This window comes from Oryza brachyantha, chromosome 9 (assembly GCF_000231095.2).
Source record: "Oryza brachyantha chromosome 9, ObraRS2, whole genome shotgun sequence".
Taxonomy (NCBI): domain Eukaryota; kingdom Viridiplantae; phylum Streptophyta; class Magnoliopsida; order Poales; family Poaceae; genus Oryza; species Oryza brachyantha.
In genome coordinates, this window is record NC_023171.2 from 7,034,570 (window position 1) to 7,051,715 (window position 17,146).

The 17,146-nt window shown below is 37.5% G+C and overlaps 2 protein-coding genes and 2 non-coding genes across 6 annotated transcripts; 3 read left to right on the forward strand and 1 right to left on the reverse strand.

Moving 5' to 3' along the window:
* Nucleotides 1–359: 359 nt before the first annotated feature.
* TRNAF-GAA lies at nucleotides 360–432 on the forward strand. The gene has a single exon. It is a non-coding gene; the product is annotated as a tRNA-Phe (tRNA).
* A 1,413-nt stretch (nucleotides 433–1,845) lies between these two features.
* TRNAF-GAA lies at nucleotides 1,846–1,918 on the forward strand. Its single transcript has one exon. It is a non-coding gene; the product is annotated as a tRNA-Phe (tRNA).
* Nucleotides 1,919–6,186: 4,268 nt separating this feature from the next.
* Nucleotides 6,187–10,978, forward strand: LOC102722523 (probable histone acetyltransferase type B catalytic subunit). Of its 2 annotated transcripts, none has more exons than XM_006661081.3 (10): nucleotides 6,187–6,326; nucleotides 7,053–7,094; nucleotides 7,447–7,556; nucleotides 7,637–7,705; nucleotides 8,825–8,863; nucleotides 8,953–9,026; nucleotides 9,126–9,192; nucleotides 9,617–9,695; nucleotides 9,769–9,929; nucleotides 10,028–10,978. In XM_006661081.3, exons 1-10 carry the CDS (start codon nucleotides 6,245–6,247, stop codon nucleotides 10,715–10,717), a joined length of 1,413 nt encoding a protein of 470 aa, XP_006661144.1. In that variant the 5' UTR covers nucleotides 6,187–6,244; the 3' UTR covers nucleotides 10,718–10,978. The 2 variants fall into 2 exon arrangements, with proteins under 2 accessions (XP_006661144.1, XP_015696551.1); XM_015841065.2 differs by having other exon boundaries at nucleotides 9,129–9,192.
* Nucleotides 10,979–12,975: 1,997 nt separating this feature from the next.
* LOC102717822 (protein transport protein Sec61 subunit alpha-like) lies at nucleotides 12,976–16,691 on the reverse strand. 2 transcript variants are annotated; one of them, XM_006660497.3, is made up of 7 exons: nucleotides 16,553–16,691; nucleotides 15,219–15,566; nucleotides 14,873–15,100; nucleotides 14,435–14,789; nucleotides 14,230–14,354; nucleotides 13,987–14,122; nucleotides 12,976–13,560 (listed from the first exon to the last, which is right to left on the reverse strand). In XM_006660497.3, the coding sequence occupies exons 2-7, from the start codon at nucleotides 15,560–15,562 to the stop codon at nucleotides 13,321–13,323; spliced, it is 1,428 nt and encodes a 475-aa protein (XP_006660560.1). In that variant the 5' UTR covers nucleotides 15,563–15,566; nucleotides 16,553–16,691; the 3' UTR covers nucleotides 12,976–13,320. The 2 variants fall into 2 exon arrangements, with proteins under 2 accessions (XP_006660560.1, XP_015696697.1); XM_015841211.1 differs by lacking the exon at nucleotides 16,553–16,691 and adding an exon at nucleotides 16,056–16,090.
* Nucleotides 16,692–17,146: the final 455 nt, after the last annotated feature.

A 17,146-nucleotide genomic window follows, 5' to 3' on the forward strand; every position in this document is an offset into this window, starting at 1 on the left:
GTACGTGAGAGTTTTAGTACCGTCACTGATTAAACGGCCTACTAAATGGCCAAGTCGGCTGTTTTCCACGACACTATAAAAACCTTATTTATAAAGATCAAGTGATGAACTTTTAAAAGTTTTTACACGAAACACACCCTTTAAGAGCTTAGGAAGTGGGACTGTAAAAATTCAAAATTGTTAAGTGAAAACAAAGATGACCTTAAAAACTTCATTGATAAACTATTCATTCGTCTCAATATAAGTTGCCTAATAAACCTAGACAAAACAGTGCCTAAACCATTCGTATCATGCATATATCCGGACATACGATTAGCCTGCACAAACAAGTGTTAAATAAATTGTTGTGTGAGACAGAAGCGGGGATAGCTCAGTTGGGAGAGCGTCAGACTGAAGATCTGAAGGTCGCGTGTTCGATCCACGCTCACCGCATATTTAATTTTTTTCAATATCTGGATTGGATTTTTTAAACTTGTTTTTAATCTTTAAGGGCTACTTCCAATATCTGGATTTTTATTTTTTTCCAATATCTGGATTTTTAAACTTGTTTTTAATCTTTTAGGGCTGCTTCCAATATCTGGATTTTTCGACTTGTTTTTAATCTTTAAGGGCTACTGGATTTTTAAACTTGTTTTAAATCTTTAAGGGCTACATTTTTTTTCAAGGTGTGGATTTTCTTTTTTAAGATATTGATTTTTGAAACTTTGTTTTTGTCTTCCCGAGCTAGAAGTTTATGTTTTTTATTTTTTTCCAATATCTGGATTTTTATTTTTTTCCCAATATCTGGATTTTTAAACTTGTTTTAAATCTTTAAGGTCTACATTTTTTTCAAGGTGTGGATTTTCTTTTTTAAGATATTGATTTTTGAAACTTTGTTTTTGTCTTCCCGAGCTAGAAGTTTATGTTTTTTTCCAATATCTGGATTTTTATTTTTTTCCCAATATATGGATTTTTAAACTTGTTTTTAATCTTTTAGGGCTACTTCCAATATCTGGATTTTTAGACTTGTTTTTAATCTTTAAGGGCTACTGGATTTTTAAACTTGTTTTAAATCTTTAAGGGCTACATTTTTTTCAAGGTGTGGATTTTCTTTTTTAAGATATCGATTTTTGAAACTTTGTTTTTGTCTTCCCGAGCTAGAAGCTTATGTTTTTGTCTTAGTGGGCCAAACCATTTTGTCAGATGCAAAACTTTAAAGGAGCCTACATTAATGGAACTTCTAAAGCCTAATCTTTCCGTTTCAGCCAAAATTTAGTTGGTTTTGAAGTTTTTTTATCATAGTTTATTTTTAGCTTTTACTTTTAGTCACTAAAAATCCATCTATAAAAAATCATTTATAAATTATTTTTATTTGCATATATGCGGTTTGACTTTTTAAACGATGGAGCCCTGCTCCTCTAAAATGCAGAGAACAACCACACTTATTGGCTAGAGCTGCGGTCCTTTTCCATATTTATTTTATTTTATTTGGCTTTTGCTTACATGTTTTTTGAGCTATTAGACGATAGATTTATTTTAAAAAGTTTCTATACATGTCACTGGAGTAGATTTTTGATAAGATGATTAATTTCGTTGTTTATAATGATAAATATTCTCTTTGTTTTATAATATAAGATAAGATATTTGACTTTTTTCTTGTAATGTTTGACCATTTGTTTTATTCAAAAAATTACAGAAGTGTCATTTATTTTGCTTGTGACTTACTTTATTATTAAAAAAACTTTAAGCACGACTTGTTATTTTTTTATATTTATAAATATTCTCTTTGTTTCATAAACCATTCGTACCATGCATATATCCATGAAACAAATGTTAAATAAATGTTTGTATGAATGGCCGATAGAAGCGGGGATAGCTCAGTTGGGAGAGCGTCAGACTGAAGATCTGAAGGTCGCGTGTTCGATCCACGCTCACCGCATTTTTAATCTTTAAGGGCTACATTTTTTTTTCAAGGTCTGGATTTGCATTTTCTTTTTCAAGATATCGATTTTTGAAACTTTGTTTTTGTCTTCCCGAGCTAGAAGCTTATGTTTTTGTCTTAGTGAGCCAAACCATTTTGTCAAATGCAAAACTTTAAAAGACCCTAGATTAATGGAACTTCTAAAGCCTAATCTTTCTGTTTCAGCTAAAATTTAGTTGGTTTTGGAGTTTTTTTATCATAGTTTATTTTTAGTATTTACTTTTAGATTACTAAAAATACATATATAAAAATCATTTATAAATTTCTTTTTGCATATATGCGGTTTGACTTTTTAATCGATGGAGCCCTACATCCTCTAAACTGCGGAGAACAGCCACACTTATTGGCTAGGGCTGTGGTCTTTTTCCATATTTATTTTATTTTATTTGGCTTTTGTTTACATGTTTTCCGAGCTATGAGACGGTAGATTTATTTTAAAAAGTTTCTATACATGTCACTGGAGTAGATTTTCGATTAGATGATTAATTTCGTTGTTTATAATGATAAATATTCTCTTTGTTTCATAATATAAGATGTTTGACTTTTTTCTTATAATGTTTGACCATTTGTCTTATTCAAAAAATTACAGAAATATCATTTATTTTGCTTGCGACTTACTTTATCAAAAGAACTTTAAGCATGACTTGTAATTTTTTTATATTTATACTAAATTTTTAAATAAGATGAATGATCAAACTGTTATAATAAAAAAAGTTAAACATAAACGGAGGTAGCAGCTACCATAAAAATCACATAACTTTTAATCTTTCCTCATTTAGCGACAAATGAACAACTACCGACACTCCGACCAATTTGGTCGGACTCTCACTCGCCATCGACTGGGACTGTTGTCTAGGCATAGCCATCTTTCTGTTAGGGATGGATATAATATCACAATTTCTGTGATCGTAACTGCTACCGTTTTTGTTTTATACCAATTGAATAATTGATATATTTCAATTTCGTATTGTCCACAAATGTATAGGTTTTTTCCCCGACTGTTTAGCGGCATTCCGTGTTTACGTGAAATTTTCGAATAAGTTACTGTATAATAACCACAACCCATCGGAATATAAAGAGTTATTCGGTATCCTGATGCGTCATGAACTATTCAAATTCAAATTCATTACTTCACGATCATATGCTTATGACATTGATTTACAACGTAAAACATGATAATAACTTATCAGTTATTATGATATATTATTTCCAAGGCTACGTTACAATACCATTGTCTTTTCTATTGCTACGGTTTTAGATAACTAAAATTTTCTAAAAACCAAAAGATCGAACCGAATTAATTGAACACTCACCCCTAAATCCACCCTCGTCTAGTAGATATTGGCCTGTATGAAGTGAGCTTGTCCCCTGCTAAACTTCTAAGAGCACTTGTAAATTTATCGTATCATTACAAAATTGTAAAAAACATTAAAACTATCATTCTATAAACAATCAGTAATAAATCCAATCGCAATAAAAATGATAATTACATAAGTTTTTAATAAAACAAATGGTCAGATATGTAAAAAAAAATCGATGCAATCACAATAAAATAAATGATAATTATAAGTTTTTAATAAAATAAATGGTCAAATATGTAAAAATGTCAATGCAATCACAATAACACAAATGATAATTACATAATTTTTTAATAAGATAAACGATCGAATGTGTAAAGAAAAGTCAATGACGTCTTCTATTAAAATGCGAGAGGAAAATATCGAATGTCATGCACTCTAAAATTCTATATAATTACGAAATTATTGTTCTTTTTTGTTCGTGAGATATAGTTCAAACGTAAACATTTATAACATGTGCATACTCACGCTTTGACTGACCATTAAAAGAATAATCAGAAGTAAATGTGATTACCTATGTTAAATCTAGGATTTGAGTCCGGGAGAATATATTTCACTACAAATCTAACCAGTTATGCTATGCCCTTAGGATGATTTATTGGAAATAAATGTCCGTTTCATACCATCGGTCATCGGTCACTTGAGTTGGTACTTAGTTAAATTTCTTTACGTTTAACCAAACTTATATAAAACATACTAGTATTAGTTTCATCGAATCCACTGACTGGTCAAATTCAATGATGTTTAATTTATAACAAAGCTGTAGTGACTTATGATACAAAACAGAAAGTAAAGTACATAAATTTAGGAGGAAGTTCGTATGTGGAGTATAAATTAGATAGATAAAGGTAAACGGCACACAAGAAACCAAATCCATAGGATTTAAAAAGTTTTATTCCTTTAATTCAAAGCACAGTATAGTAATAAAATCTGAAGGATTTGAGTCCTTTTATGAATTCTGTGATATGAAAAATCCTCGGAACCGAACGAGCCCATTTATGACCAGGCTTAGCAATGGCACCACGCTAGTCCGCTTGCAGCAAAATTTGTTCTTCTTTGAAGACTAATTAAGATTCGTCAAGAAAATCTTGCCAAATCTCCAAACTTGTTTAGATTCCAAGAACCATCAACCAACATAAACCTACAAACTTTACTTACATCCAATCGTTTGAGTCCACCTAAATTAATCCATAAAACCGGATTACACGTAGCCACATCTCTTGTTTTCTAAGGAAAAAACATTCAAATGTGAACAAGTTGCAATACACGGTTTTTATGTTTATAACTCAATTGTACTTAGGTGGCGTTCGGCGGCAGCCTTTCTTACCCATTTTTCTCTCTTTTGCGTGCGCACGCTCCCCAAACTAATAAACGGTGTATTTTTTTATAAAAAATTTCTATATAAAAATTACTTTAAAATACCATATTAATATATTTTTATTTTTTAAATTAATAATTAATTAATCATGTACTAATCTATTACTATATTTTTCACGTCGGATAACTTACCTAAAACTATATCTGCCGAACATGGCCTCACTAGTATGCCCTTTATTTCATAATCCTTTTTATACTTATCGATGAACAGACGAAAAGAATTAACAAGGCCGCTTCCAACATTCCATACGATTTATTTTTGACAAACAATTTCTACGCATGTATTTCTTAGAATACTGTTCTAATATTTTTCAATATTACAATGGTTAATTCACTCATCCAAAAATATTTATTATCTATGAAAAGATTTGGTTAAATTTTTAGAATTCTTATCATCAATAATTTCTTAAATACTTAGCTTAATTACAAATAATATACTTAGATTTTCCTAAATGAGCACTATCGTAATATCGTAAACTTATTAGATTTTTATAAGTTTATTATGACATAAAATTATTTTTGATAATTTTAAAAGTTTAACTAATCCTAGAGCTTAGAGCATTTTCAAAAGACTATATATTTGACTTGGTATGGCTAAACATGGTCCCTTAGTGACCAAATCTGGTAAGTCATCCTTCTACACAATAAAATTGCTATCTGTGAGTCCTACACGGTTGAGCCTATAAGAGCACGTATAACGGGCGTCGTTTTGCCATCTCGCTGATGGATTTTTTTGCAGAAAACCCACACCGATGCCTAGAGACGGGCACACTGTCGCGTTTTGCCAGGCGACGACCCTCTCACGTGCTCCGAGACTGAACATATGATTGCAGCAGCGTTGTACGACCTCGTCTTCTCCAGGCGACAGCTCGCTCGGATCCCGCGATGCGCGAAGCAGATTTGCATGCGCTTGGGAGATAGTAGTCTGGTTGTATTACCTGTCCTTTATACCTGTCTATATACATGTGTTAGGGATGACTCCGTCTCTGAGTTGGACATGCCGTAAGTCATCTTTTCGGCCTGAAGAGTGAAGACGAAGAGTCTTTTAGAGCGCGAATTAATACTCAGAGAGTTAAATTTTAGCCATTCTACTAAAGATGCTTACGAAACTAAGAAGCATCTTTAAAAGATATCTAAAATTGATCCCTAAAATTAATTTTTTGTAATTAGGCTAGAAAATATATCTCAGACATGTTAGTAAATACATTTATAATATTTACACATGTCTAAAATCAGTTGACTTATATTCTAAATTTAGAGAAAAATATATATATAATCATAATATACATTATTTATTTTTAGATTTCTATTAAAGAAGTATATAATTTTTATGTCTAATATTTTCAGACGAAACCAATACAAATTTTTAAAAGGTAATTTTCTACGGAGATGCTCTAATTAGCACAAGCTTAGTTCCCGCGGCATTTCCCCAATTTCCCGCCACCCCTTCCCCTTTCTCCCGCCTCCTCTCCCCACCAAAACCCCCCAAACCCTAGCCCTTCGGCTACGACCCCGCCGTCTCCCTCCTCCTCTGGATAGACCACCGGCCATGGCGCTCAAGCAGAAGGGAACCGACGCCGCCGCCGCCGCCGACCCCAAGAAGCGCCGCCGCGTCGGCTTCTCCGGAATTGGTAACACCCACGTCCCAGCTCCCCCTCCCCCTTCTCCTCTCTCCCGATTCGTGGGCTCCGTTCGAGTTTTTGGGCGTGGGTAGGGCCGCAATCGTGGCGTGGTGCGGTTTCGTCGAGACCCCTGGCGCGGGGATCTGCCGTGGAGAGGAGCGGGAGGTGGCGGTGCTTCCGATTGAAATTTTCTTCATTTATCGTGCAGTCGCAGAGTGGAACAGTGGGGGAGTTTGTTTTGTGTTTGCTCAAAGGAATGAATCGAGTTACTTAGGTTGTTAATCTAGTCTCTTGGTTGTCTTCTGTGGTGAACGGCCATAGAGCATTGAGATCGCGTATCGCTTGCCTGCCTGTGGAAATGTGTATTTAGTTGTTCTTGCGTAGTTGGGCCTTGACCTTGTGACTAGTTTTGTTTTGGGGTACTTGAAATAAATTGAAATGAACATTGCTTTCAGGGTAGATGATAAATCTGCAAGCTGTTTGATTCTCAGCATGGTTCCAACTGCCAACTTTTAGATATGAACAGCCACTGTCAATCATTTTTTGAGCTGCATTTATCTTCCAGACATTGCTTTGCAAGCTACACATCTAGTCAACTAGATATCTATTTTTTTTCTTATGTGTGGCCTTTTCTCTTTCTATATTTTTGCTCTATCTACGTCTAGCACTTTAATTCTCTTTGATATATAAATTACATAACTTACATATTACCTTTTGTTCTTACTTGCGCTGCAGATGTTGGCGTTGAGGCAAATGAGTGCATGAAAGTGTTTATCGGTATTGAACTTTCTCATTCTCCCTGTGAATCTGAAATCACTCGCACTAAGAATTATTCTCTATTTTTTTCTTGCCCTTTGTTTGTTGAGGTTTCCATTTGTCATGCATAGCAAACAACTTGTAGTGAGAGTTGAAAAATATAACCCTTAGATGGTGTGAAAAGATTGTCTTTATTTTTAAATCATGAGATTTTCACAGTTTCTTGCATAGTTCAATTATCTGCAAAAAGGAAGAATATAAATAAAAGAACAACTTTGTTTGTGCTGGAACGGATTGAAGTATATAAATCCATAACCCCATATTTTGGGCTACGTGGTAATTAGTATTCACCTTCCTTTGGTTTTTGCTACAGCAAGAAACCCTGACGAGGTGGGATCAGAAAACAGCATTACTCTTCAACCATTTGACCTAAATCATTTTTTTGGTGAAGATGGCAAGATATATGGCTACAAAAATCTGAAGGTTAATGAAACTAATAACCCATTGTTATTTGCAACGCAATTTTCTCTACGGTTTTCCCTAATAATTTTCTTTTGGTGCAGATCAATGTGTGGATCAGTGCAACATCGTTTCATGCATATGCTGATATTTCATTTGAGGAAACATCTGATGTGAGTACTGGTTCATAAAAAAAGATACATGCACTGGTTTCTTGTTTTTTCTGCAAGCAATATATTGCTTAATTATGTTTTTGGAGAACATATTGTCTAATTATCGTGTGATCTTTTGAACATATATCCTGACTTTTCTAGCTTTTACCATTGCTGTTTATGGTTTTCACTACTATCATTCTATCTAGTAATTCCTGGAGTGCTGTCTGCTTATTGTATAATCACTGTAATGTTATTTGAAGTATAAACTTGTGTATTTTTTTAGAAGTCCATTTTACTCCCCTGAACTATTTTTTTTTGGTTCATTTTACACCCTGAACTATGGTCTGTGGAGATTTGAAAAAAAAGAACTTCGGTAACTGTGTCATCTATTGCCCCCCAAAAAATAAAGCACAACTTGTATAAAGAGAAACAAAAAGAAAAGGTGTATTAAGCATTAAAGCGAACAATTCTTAATAGTTTTGGGGCGGGGTGGGGGTGTTGGGGGGGTGGGGAGATAAAGTGAGCCAAAATTTAGTTTAGGGGATTAAGTGATCCAACAAAATAGTTTGAGGGAATTAAATGGACCTTTTTCTTATTATGATGTTACTTAAAACACTGTTATCATCTTTTCCAAAAAAATAATTGGTACTCTGTAGCTTGTATCATTTCTCATATCCAATAGCGTTGACTGTAGGTTTATAGGCAATTGAGCACTATAAATTTATAGGCATATATAGCACCACTCACTCCATGTTGCATCCTTGTGGGACATGGTTATATTTTTTGAAACTATTATTGCTTTTTGCATGACCGACCTAAACTTATTTTCTTTCCTCATTACAGTTTGATCTAGTGATAAGATGACTTCGATTCTTCAGTTGTCTATTGTGAGAGTTAAAATCTTGCCATGTTCCTCTGTTCGATTGATATGTGATGTTTGCTCCCAGCAATCCATGTCTAATCTGCTGCTGATAAATTTCCTCACCTTTGAATATACTGGAATCTCTTGTTCTTTTTTGAAAGATTGGCTATTTTTGTTCTTTAGTTATGTTATCCTTAATTTGTAATTTTGTTGAATTTAGTTATGGAAAATATGTTTCCTCAATCTACTGACTACCACATAACTGATTTCTACAGGGAGGAAAAGGAATCACAAATCTTAAACCTGTTCTTCAGGTCAGATATGCCCTGTTTATAATGTCTTCTATATTCAAAGAAATCATTGCATGCATGGCTTTCTAAGCTTCATTTGTTCTCTTTGGCAGAACATTTTTGGTGAAAACTTGGTAGAAAAAGATGAATTTTCGAAGACATTTTCAAAGGAATGTGAATATATCAGGTACTTCTAATAGTTTGTAAACACCCTGCAACTTTATCTTTTTGTTGCTTCAGGAATTAGGAGTGCAGAGACTGAACATTTTTCTTCTTACTGCTACAGCAGTGTGGTGACAGATGGAAATGTCATTAAGCATGATGCTTCAACCGACAAAGATTCAGCAGTTGAGGTATTCCATTTGGCTTATTGCACTTGTAATTGATTTAAGATACTTTTGCGCTGTGATTTCTAGCATATCAAATTAACTTTAGCACAGAAATGTTTCCTTATCTAGGTTCTGTTTGGAGTGCATGAAAAGAGTTTCAATTCAGCATCTCAAAATGGAACCTACTTTTACTTGTCAGATTAGGATGCAGATTTCTTATACACCCAATGATTGTAAAACACTGTTGAGTTACACCTTATGTTATTGTTGAATTGTATGTGCGCCAACTTCAAATTTTGGATGTTTAAGTGGCTTACTGGCTTGGATCTGTTATACTTTCCCTCCAGCCTGTTTTGAACTTGGCACATCCTTTTGTCTTGTTCATGATATCAACCTATTCCTTTGGGTCTCCACAAATCCTGAGATTGATTTGCATTTCCGTTCCCAGATTGTTCGAGTTGAACTCCAAGGTGCAGCTGCATTCCTTTATTGTCGTCTGGTGCCACTTATTCTGCTTTTGGTTGAAGGTAACTAAAGGTTCTGAAGAATAATAGTCTAACTTATGTAAAACTCATTTCTTCTAATAGCATTGCACTTTAGGTTCAACACCTATAGATATAACTGAGCATGGATGGGAAATGCTTCTGGTAGTAAAGAAGGCAGAGCAGGCGTCATCCAACTCTAACTTTCTAGTGCTAGGGTTTGCAGCTGTTCATCATTTTTATCATTACCCTGAGAGCACTCGCCTGCGGATCAGCCAGGTACGCCTTCTTATTTTACTCAATCTGTCTATGGGTTACATAATTGAGAAGTTTGGATGCAATACTAACATGATTTGCCTTCCTTTACCTTTTCTCAGATACTGGTCTTACCACCTTATCAGGGTGAAGGCCATGGTCTTCGTCTTCTTGAGACGATCAATTCTATTGCCGAGTCCGAGAACATATACGACGTGACCATTGAAGATCCTTCTGATTACCTGCAGTACATACGTTCCTCCATTGACTGCCTCCGTCTTCTCTCCTTCGATCCAATCAAGCCAGCGCTGAGTTCCATGGTCACATCTCTCAAGGAGACCAACCTTTCAAAAAGGACCAGCAGCTTGAAAATGGTTCCACCTTCCAACCTGGCTGAGACGGTCCGGCAGAAGTTGAAGATCAACAAGAAACAGTTCCTCCGGTGCTGGGAGATTCTGATCTACCTAAACCTCGACGCCGAATACCGCAAGAGCATGGACAACTTCAGGGCCTGCATCTACGACCGCATCAAAGGCGAAATACTTGGCACTTCCACCGGCACCAACGGGAAGCGGCTCGTCCAAATGCCGAGCAATTTCGACGAGGAGACATGCTTTGCTGTGTACTGGACACAGGAGGGAGGGGACGCAGATGACCAGACGGTTGAGCAGCAGCCGGAGGATCTGAAGACCCAGGAGCAGCAGCTGAACGAGGTGGTTGATAGCCAAATGGAGGAGATCGTCGAGGTGGCCAAGAACGTTACCTCTCGCGGCAAGGACAAGCTGGGCGATTCCTGCTCCGTATCGTGCTAACTTGCAAGAACTGATTGCTGCCGCAGCTCTCGCCTGATGTCTCCTTGTAGCTCAGACTTCAGGGTAGAAACTAGAAGCTAGAATACCTTGAGGGTGAAGAATTATGTTACGAGTACTTTTGATGGAAAACTTAAATTATATTGCTTATTTTACATTGTAACCATGTTACCTTTGAAATGTTGTTTTTCTGTTCAATTTCTTATGACTAGTAAAGACGCTTGTGCGTTGCAATAGCCAACATGATCTTGGTAATGTCAGGTCTGCCACTGCTCAAGCTTGGTTCATATTTTCCTATTCCAGGGAGTTGATTTGTCGTTTGATGGACAGACGAAACAATCTTTTTATAGCAAGGATGTTAGAGCATCTCAAGAATCTAGCTAAATCTTAATGGCCAAATACTCGCATAACTATTTGACTAAAACCATATTCCCCATGTATGCTAATCAAATCCCACCGCCCATAGTTCATATCTTTTGGCAGATTTCAATAGTAAATAGATGAAAATGAAAGATGGATAGCCAGTTTGCCTGGCTAGTCAACTCATTTAACTAGTACTTCATCCATATTTTCACGTATGACACCGTTGACCATTCGTTTTATTTAAAATTTATATTCAAATATGCAAAATTATAATGCATAATTAAAGTTTCTATAATAATAAATCATATTATAACAAAATAATTAATAATTATATAATTTTTTAATAAGACGAATGGTCAAATGTGGACCTAAAAGTCAACGGTGTCATATAAAAAAATATGGAGGGAGTAGAATAACTAGCCAAGCTAAATAGCTGGTCATTTGAAGTATCTTTTTTAACTACGCTATACATCAGTTTCGAAGACTATAATGTTGCCTAAATTCATATGAAATCTAATAAATCTAGATATATGTAACAATATACATCGATATATATAGATAAAATCTAGGTATATATAAAACGTCTAATGAAACAATAGGAGTAATAGATTTAAAGTTGGCTCTAATTTTTATTTTTTCTCTCTTCTCGCGCTAATACATTTAATGCGTGTTTTGAAGCATAGGTAGATATTGCTCTTACATAAGGTAAGACATCACTTCTTTCTTATTCCTTCGCTTCTCCATGTCTGATAGATAACTTAGAAGGTCCTTGTTTGAGTTTTTCATGAAAAAAAGTCAAAAGACATTTAGAAAAAAAGAGTGAAGTGTACCAGCGGTCTTTAAACTTGTGTGCATGTGTCATCTAGGTCCCTGAACTCTCAAAATACATTTTTGGGTCCCCGAACTTGTCCGGGGGTGTCATATAGGTCCAATCGGTCTCCGACCTGCTCCATCCGTTGACATGACATACCACGGTAGCGCCTACGTGTTGGTGGAGCCATGTGGATCCTAGATGTCAGTATCTCTCTTCTCCTTATTTTTTCTCTCTCTTCTCGTAGGCGCCACCGTGACATGCCACGTCAGCGGAGGGAGCGGATCAGAACCCGTTTGGACCTATATGATACCCCCGGACAAGTTCGGGGACCCAAAAATGTATTTTAAGAGTTCATGGATCTAAATGACACATGCACATAAGTTTAGAGACCGCGGGTGCACTTCACTCTAAAAAAAAATATGAATAAAACTTTTATATAAGTATTCTCAGGGATTAAAAAACAATGCTACAATTAAACTTTGGTAGAAAAACCTAAAAATCAAGTCCGAATTTAGAGTTAAAATTCAAATTTTAGCTTATAAACATATGCATAAGAAAAAGATAAAAGATAAGTATATTATAGTCTATTGTTATACTTGATCTTAGATAACCAGCATGATAGCTGGTCTTTCTTAAATGGTAACCAGTTATCTTATTTTAACCACGTAATATAAAACAGTCCTTCACGTTCGCACGTACCCAATCACTAGGAACCAGTTACTAGTTAAATAAAAACCAACCAAATTATTGCCGTCCAAGCAAAATTACATCTCCGAACAATGCAGAATTATGCACAACATACAAACAGATCACTCGTGAAATCCTGAATTAGTAATCGACCAAAACCACACGATGAATGCCGGTAATTTGAACAAGCGACGTACCATGCTTACACACTCGTTGAGTAACACCAGGTTATACATCCAACCACATCTTGCCATGTGTTAACAACAATGCAACAATAGTATTCAACATTGAAAAAACCTTGGGCTCCATACGTACAAATACAATTGAAGAATGAAGATATTAGATTGCCAATTTTCAAAATCCAGATTAAGAATAAAACATGCACTACTGCATAATCTCTAGCAATCGGACAGATTAGTAGAGCTCATTGTCGCAAAAAAGGGGAAGATATATTCAGTTCCAAAATGACTAAACTGATCCCAAATTATGGTTACTACATAGTCAATCAAGACATGAGAAGGCTGCGGAAGGATGATGGCCATGACTGTACTTACAGGACATATGCCACCCATACCGGCCTAAAAACACAAGCAGAACCTTCGATAAGTATCTCATTCCAAATAAGTCGGGCAACCTAAACTTAAACTGACTTTAAGCTCTCCAATTACATCCATAATCAGCCTGCCGAGAAGTGCTTTGATTTGCAGGATGATTCAACTATTCGCATTTCTCAAGTAATGTATCAAAAACCAAAGAAACCAAGCTCAGTGGCCCTCTCTTTCTCGAATGTCTCAAAGTATTGGTATATGATGGTAACGGCCAGCAGTATACCAGTTCCTGAACCAATTGCACCCATGAAATCAGCTAGAACAGTCAATGCACCAATGCACACTCCACCAAAGGCAGCGGCAGTGGGGATATATCTGTTCAATTCCTTCTGCAAGTTTGACTCACGATGGCCAGGCATCACCATTTGTTGTTCCTGTTATATTGACAGAAATCAAATTTATATATATAAATCAACATGGACAACAGATCACCTCAACACCAATTGTTCATATCCCACTATATATTCATCCCCAAGCAAAAGGTGAGTTTCTACATATCTACTAAAAGGCTCCAGCAATTTCAGATTTTATAATACTAATGGTCAAGAAGCATTGGATGGTTCATGGCACTCTTTAAGCTATGATAAATACCACTTGAACAAAATTTGGAGTTTCACGTATACAGATACCATAACTGGATAATGGGGTACCATATATCAAAACATGTGCAGATGTGAAATCATACAAAAGATATCACAGTGGACCCAACATAATGAGTTATGGCCTGCACGATGTGCTATAGGTAAACTGGAATAATAACTAGATTAGAAAATATGGATCTACTAGCATATTTTCTTTACCTTCAGCTGTTTAGCAACATCCTTTGCTGATGAACCAGAAACTTCAATCCATGTCTTTGAGAAGAGAGCACAGGCTGACAGCATGAAGACCACATAGAACAGTGCATGGAACGGATTTGCAAGCACATCAGCCAAACTGCATGGTTTCCAAGCATGAAAAAAGCAAGAACAAAAATTATTGACTGAAAGAAAAAGTAAAATAACAAAGAAACAAGGGTAATATCAAATATAACGACTATTCACCTTGATGGAGCAGTTACATAGTAAGCAAGACCACCGACAGGAACTGAATGACCAGAGTACTCAGATTCCTTCCATTTCCCAAGAAGGTTAACCAGAAAGTTTCCACTGTATCTCCTGTAGAGAAGCTGCAACAAGAAAAAAAAAACACATTAAAACTTGTGAAGTTATGTAAAGATTACTGCCACACTATAATTATATTACGCACCTGGGATATGAAGTAGAGGTTGGTAATCAGTGCTGAGTGCAGAATGATGGGCATGTTCGAAGTGTAGAACAACTTAATTGGATATGAGCCTTGCTGCCCCCTAGCATTCTTGGATCTCACTGGAAGCACAACACGGAAACCTTGGAAGTAGATGACTATGAGGAAGACCAATACAGTTGCAAGCAAATTTGTCACGTTCGGAAGGTTCTGACGGTAGAAAGCCTCGCGCAAGGCACGGACTTTGTCAGTTCTAGTAATCAGCAAATGGAACAATGCAATGACAGCTCCTTCAAATTCAGCACCACGCCCACTGTTGATGGTTGTGGGGCTAAACGCCTTCCAGATGATATTCTCACTGTGCAATAGCAAGTACACCAATAAGCTAAACTGTAACAGAGTAGCACATCATTTAAGAGAAATAAGTTCCAAGATGCTTACCATATATTGGTAGCAATGAATAGAGAAATGCCAGAACCCAAACCATAGCCTTTCTGTAGAAGTTCATCAAGACAGATGACAATGATGCCAGCAAAGAAGAGCTGGAGGATAATGAGAATGGCATTCCCAGTTCCAAGTTGGCTCACACTACCATACATTCCAGACAGCACATATGCTACAGCTTCCCCGATAGCAATCAGGATGCCCAGCAACTTTTGTGCACCATTCCTGAGTCACGTCACAAGAGAACCACCAGGCAAAAGAAGATGAATAAGCAAGCTCTACAATTTTCTTTCATTCACTAAATCACTAGGTAGAGGATAGGGCCAGTAGTATATGTACTTACAGGAGTGCACGGTCCTCTCTCACACTGTTGTCAACTTCAATTATCTTTGATCCCACTAAGAGTTGCATTACCATTCCAGATGTCACAATTGGGGTAATACCCAGCTCCATAACAGTACCACGGTTTGATGCAAGGATAACACGCATCCAATAGAAAGGATCTGCTCCAGTAGTTGAATGAATTCCATAGAGTGGGAGCTGGCTGCAAACCAGGAAAATGAACAGAGAGATCACAGTATATATCACTTTTTCTCTGAATGGTATTTTCCTATCAGCACTCTGTACTTCTGGCAAGAAAGCCAGAAAGGGCCTGACAAGATGCAGTACTCGAAACCCGCCAGCCATCTTTCTGTGTCCAGGAAAAGAAAAGAAAAGATCAGCATGGGGCACAATGCACATGGAAAATGTTAAACACAATACAAGCCAGTAAACTAGAAAAGTTCCCTACAGAAGCAAACCAACCCAAATATTTAAATACTAAAACTGGAACCCCCAGCATTTCAAATAAAGTGAAAACCAAAGTCAAAGATGAACCATCGCAGGCTTCTTTTACAAAAAATAGCACCAAATTTCATCAAATTGCAACTAGACGAGACAATGTGTGTTTTCATATAAATTTTTTTTTTGATAAAAGACTTGATAAGAGCCCTGCTTTTACTGAAAGCATAATGAAGAAAACATCTCTATTTCCTTATTGAAATCAGGCAGACATAATAATAAATGAAATCAGGCAATATAATTAAGTAAAGAAAAAAGTTGGGAAAGTGAAGAGGAGTTGGGTAAGCACAACGCCTAAGCTTGCAAAATGAAGTAGAAGATGTTTTTACAGGCCAGACACCTATGGGTTTTCATGGTCATCAAGTATGGCAATATTTCGAAGATGAGAAGGGTCAATTCCTCTCAAATTCGGCAAATTGACTTGGATCCGTCGTCAATTCCACCATATACACATACATACAAACCCAATAACAAGACCACTCTAAACGGAAAACCCGTCACGTAATCAAAGCACAAACCCCCTCCGACCAAACATCGCTCTCGATCAGTAGCGCCGATCCAGAAACCGCCGGGAATCACAACTACTAACGAACTCACCAACACCGGATCCGCCATGGATCTGGACGCCCCACCAACCACCCCCGCACCAAAACGCATCCATCATCCCGTACACAGATCGACCATGACCACATCATCATCATCAGCAGCAGCACGGGCCACAGATCTGCACGAAAGCCGCACCCGCACGGATCGCATCGAGACCACCCGATCCAAACCACAGCCCAGAGGGAGAGAGAGAGAGAGAGAGAGAGAGAGCGAGCCGAGCCGCTGCTTTACCTGGCCGGCGCCGGCGCCGAGGCGAGGGCGGGAGGAAGAAGCTTCGCCGCCGCCGCCGCGGGATCGGAGGGGCGCGAAACCCTAGGCGAGGAGAGACAGAGTGAGCGAGATGCGGGTGGGCAAGAGCACGAGACGGGGGAGTTAGTAGCCGGAGAGGTGAGGAGAGGAGAGGAGGTAGATGAAGATTAGATTAACTAACCTCGCTGGGGTGGGGTGGGGCCCGCCTTGATGGGTCGCTGCCGGATGGGGCCCACCTCGCGGTGATTTGACGTGGCGCGCGGGCGCGGTGGTCGCCGTGGCCGTCCGATCCACGGCGAGCGGCGGATGGCGGGGTCCCGTGACGTGGTGGCGAGGCCACGTCGGCCGCGGCGCGGCTAGGTCATCGGAACTGGATTTGCTTTAAATTCTTTTGCTTACTTTTTTATTTTTGTCTCTTCCGTATTTTGGGCCATGCAATTCAAATTGGGTTTGGGCCGGACCAAAGGCGGATCGAAAAAGCGCCCACGCACGGTGCAGCGGTCTGGGCCGTCTGGCACAAATTTTCATAAAACCTTCCGTATATTGTTTTGACTATTACGGTGGTGTTTGGCTTCG

Excerpts from the sequence above, each read along its gene's own strand:
- LOC102722523 (XM_006661081.3), top strand. The coding sequence starts at position 6,245 with ATGGCGCTCAAGCAGAAGGGAACCGACGCCGCCGCCGCCGCCGACCCC. Across the intron at positions 7,095-7,446 it reads GTGCATGAAAGTGTTTATCG|CAAGAAACCCTGACGAGGTG; the intron begins GTATTGAACTTT and ends TTTTTGCTACAG. Across the intron at positions 7,706-8,824 it reads CATTTGAGGAAACATCTGAT|GGAGGAAAAGGAATCACAAA; the intron begins GTGAGTACTGGT and ends TGATTTCTACAG.
- LOC102717822 (XM_015841211.1), bottom strand. The coding sequence starts at position 16,075 with ATGACCATGAAAACCCATAG. Across the intron at positions 15,567-16,055 it reads ATGACCATGAAAACCCATAG|AAAGATGGCTGGCGGGTTTC; the intron begins GTGTCTGGCCTG and ends TCCTGGACACAG. Across the intron at positions 14,790-14,872 it reads TTCATTGCTACCAATATATG|TGAGAATATCATCTGGAAGG; the intron begins GTAAGCATCTTG and ends GCTATTGCACAG.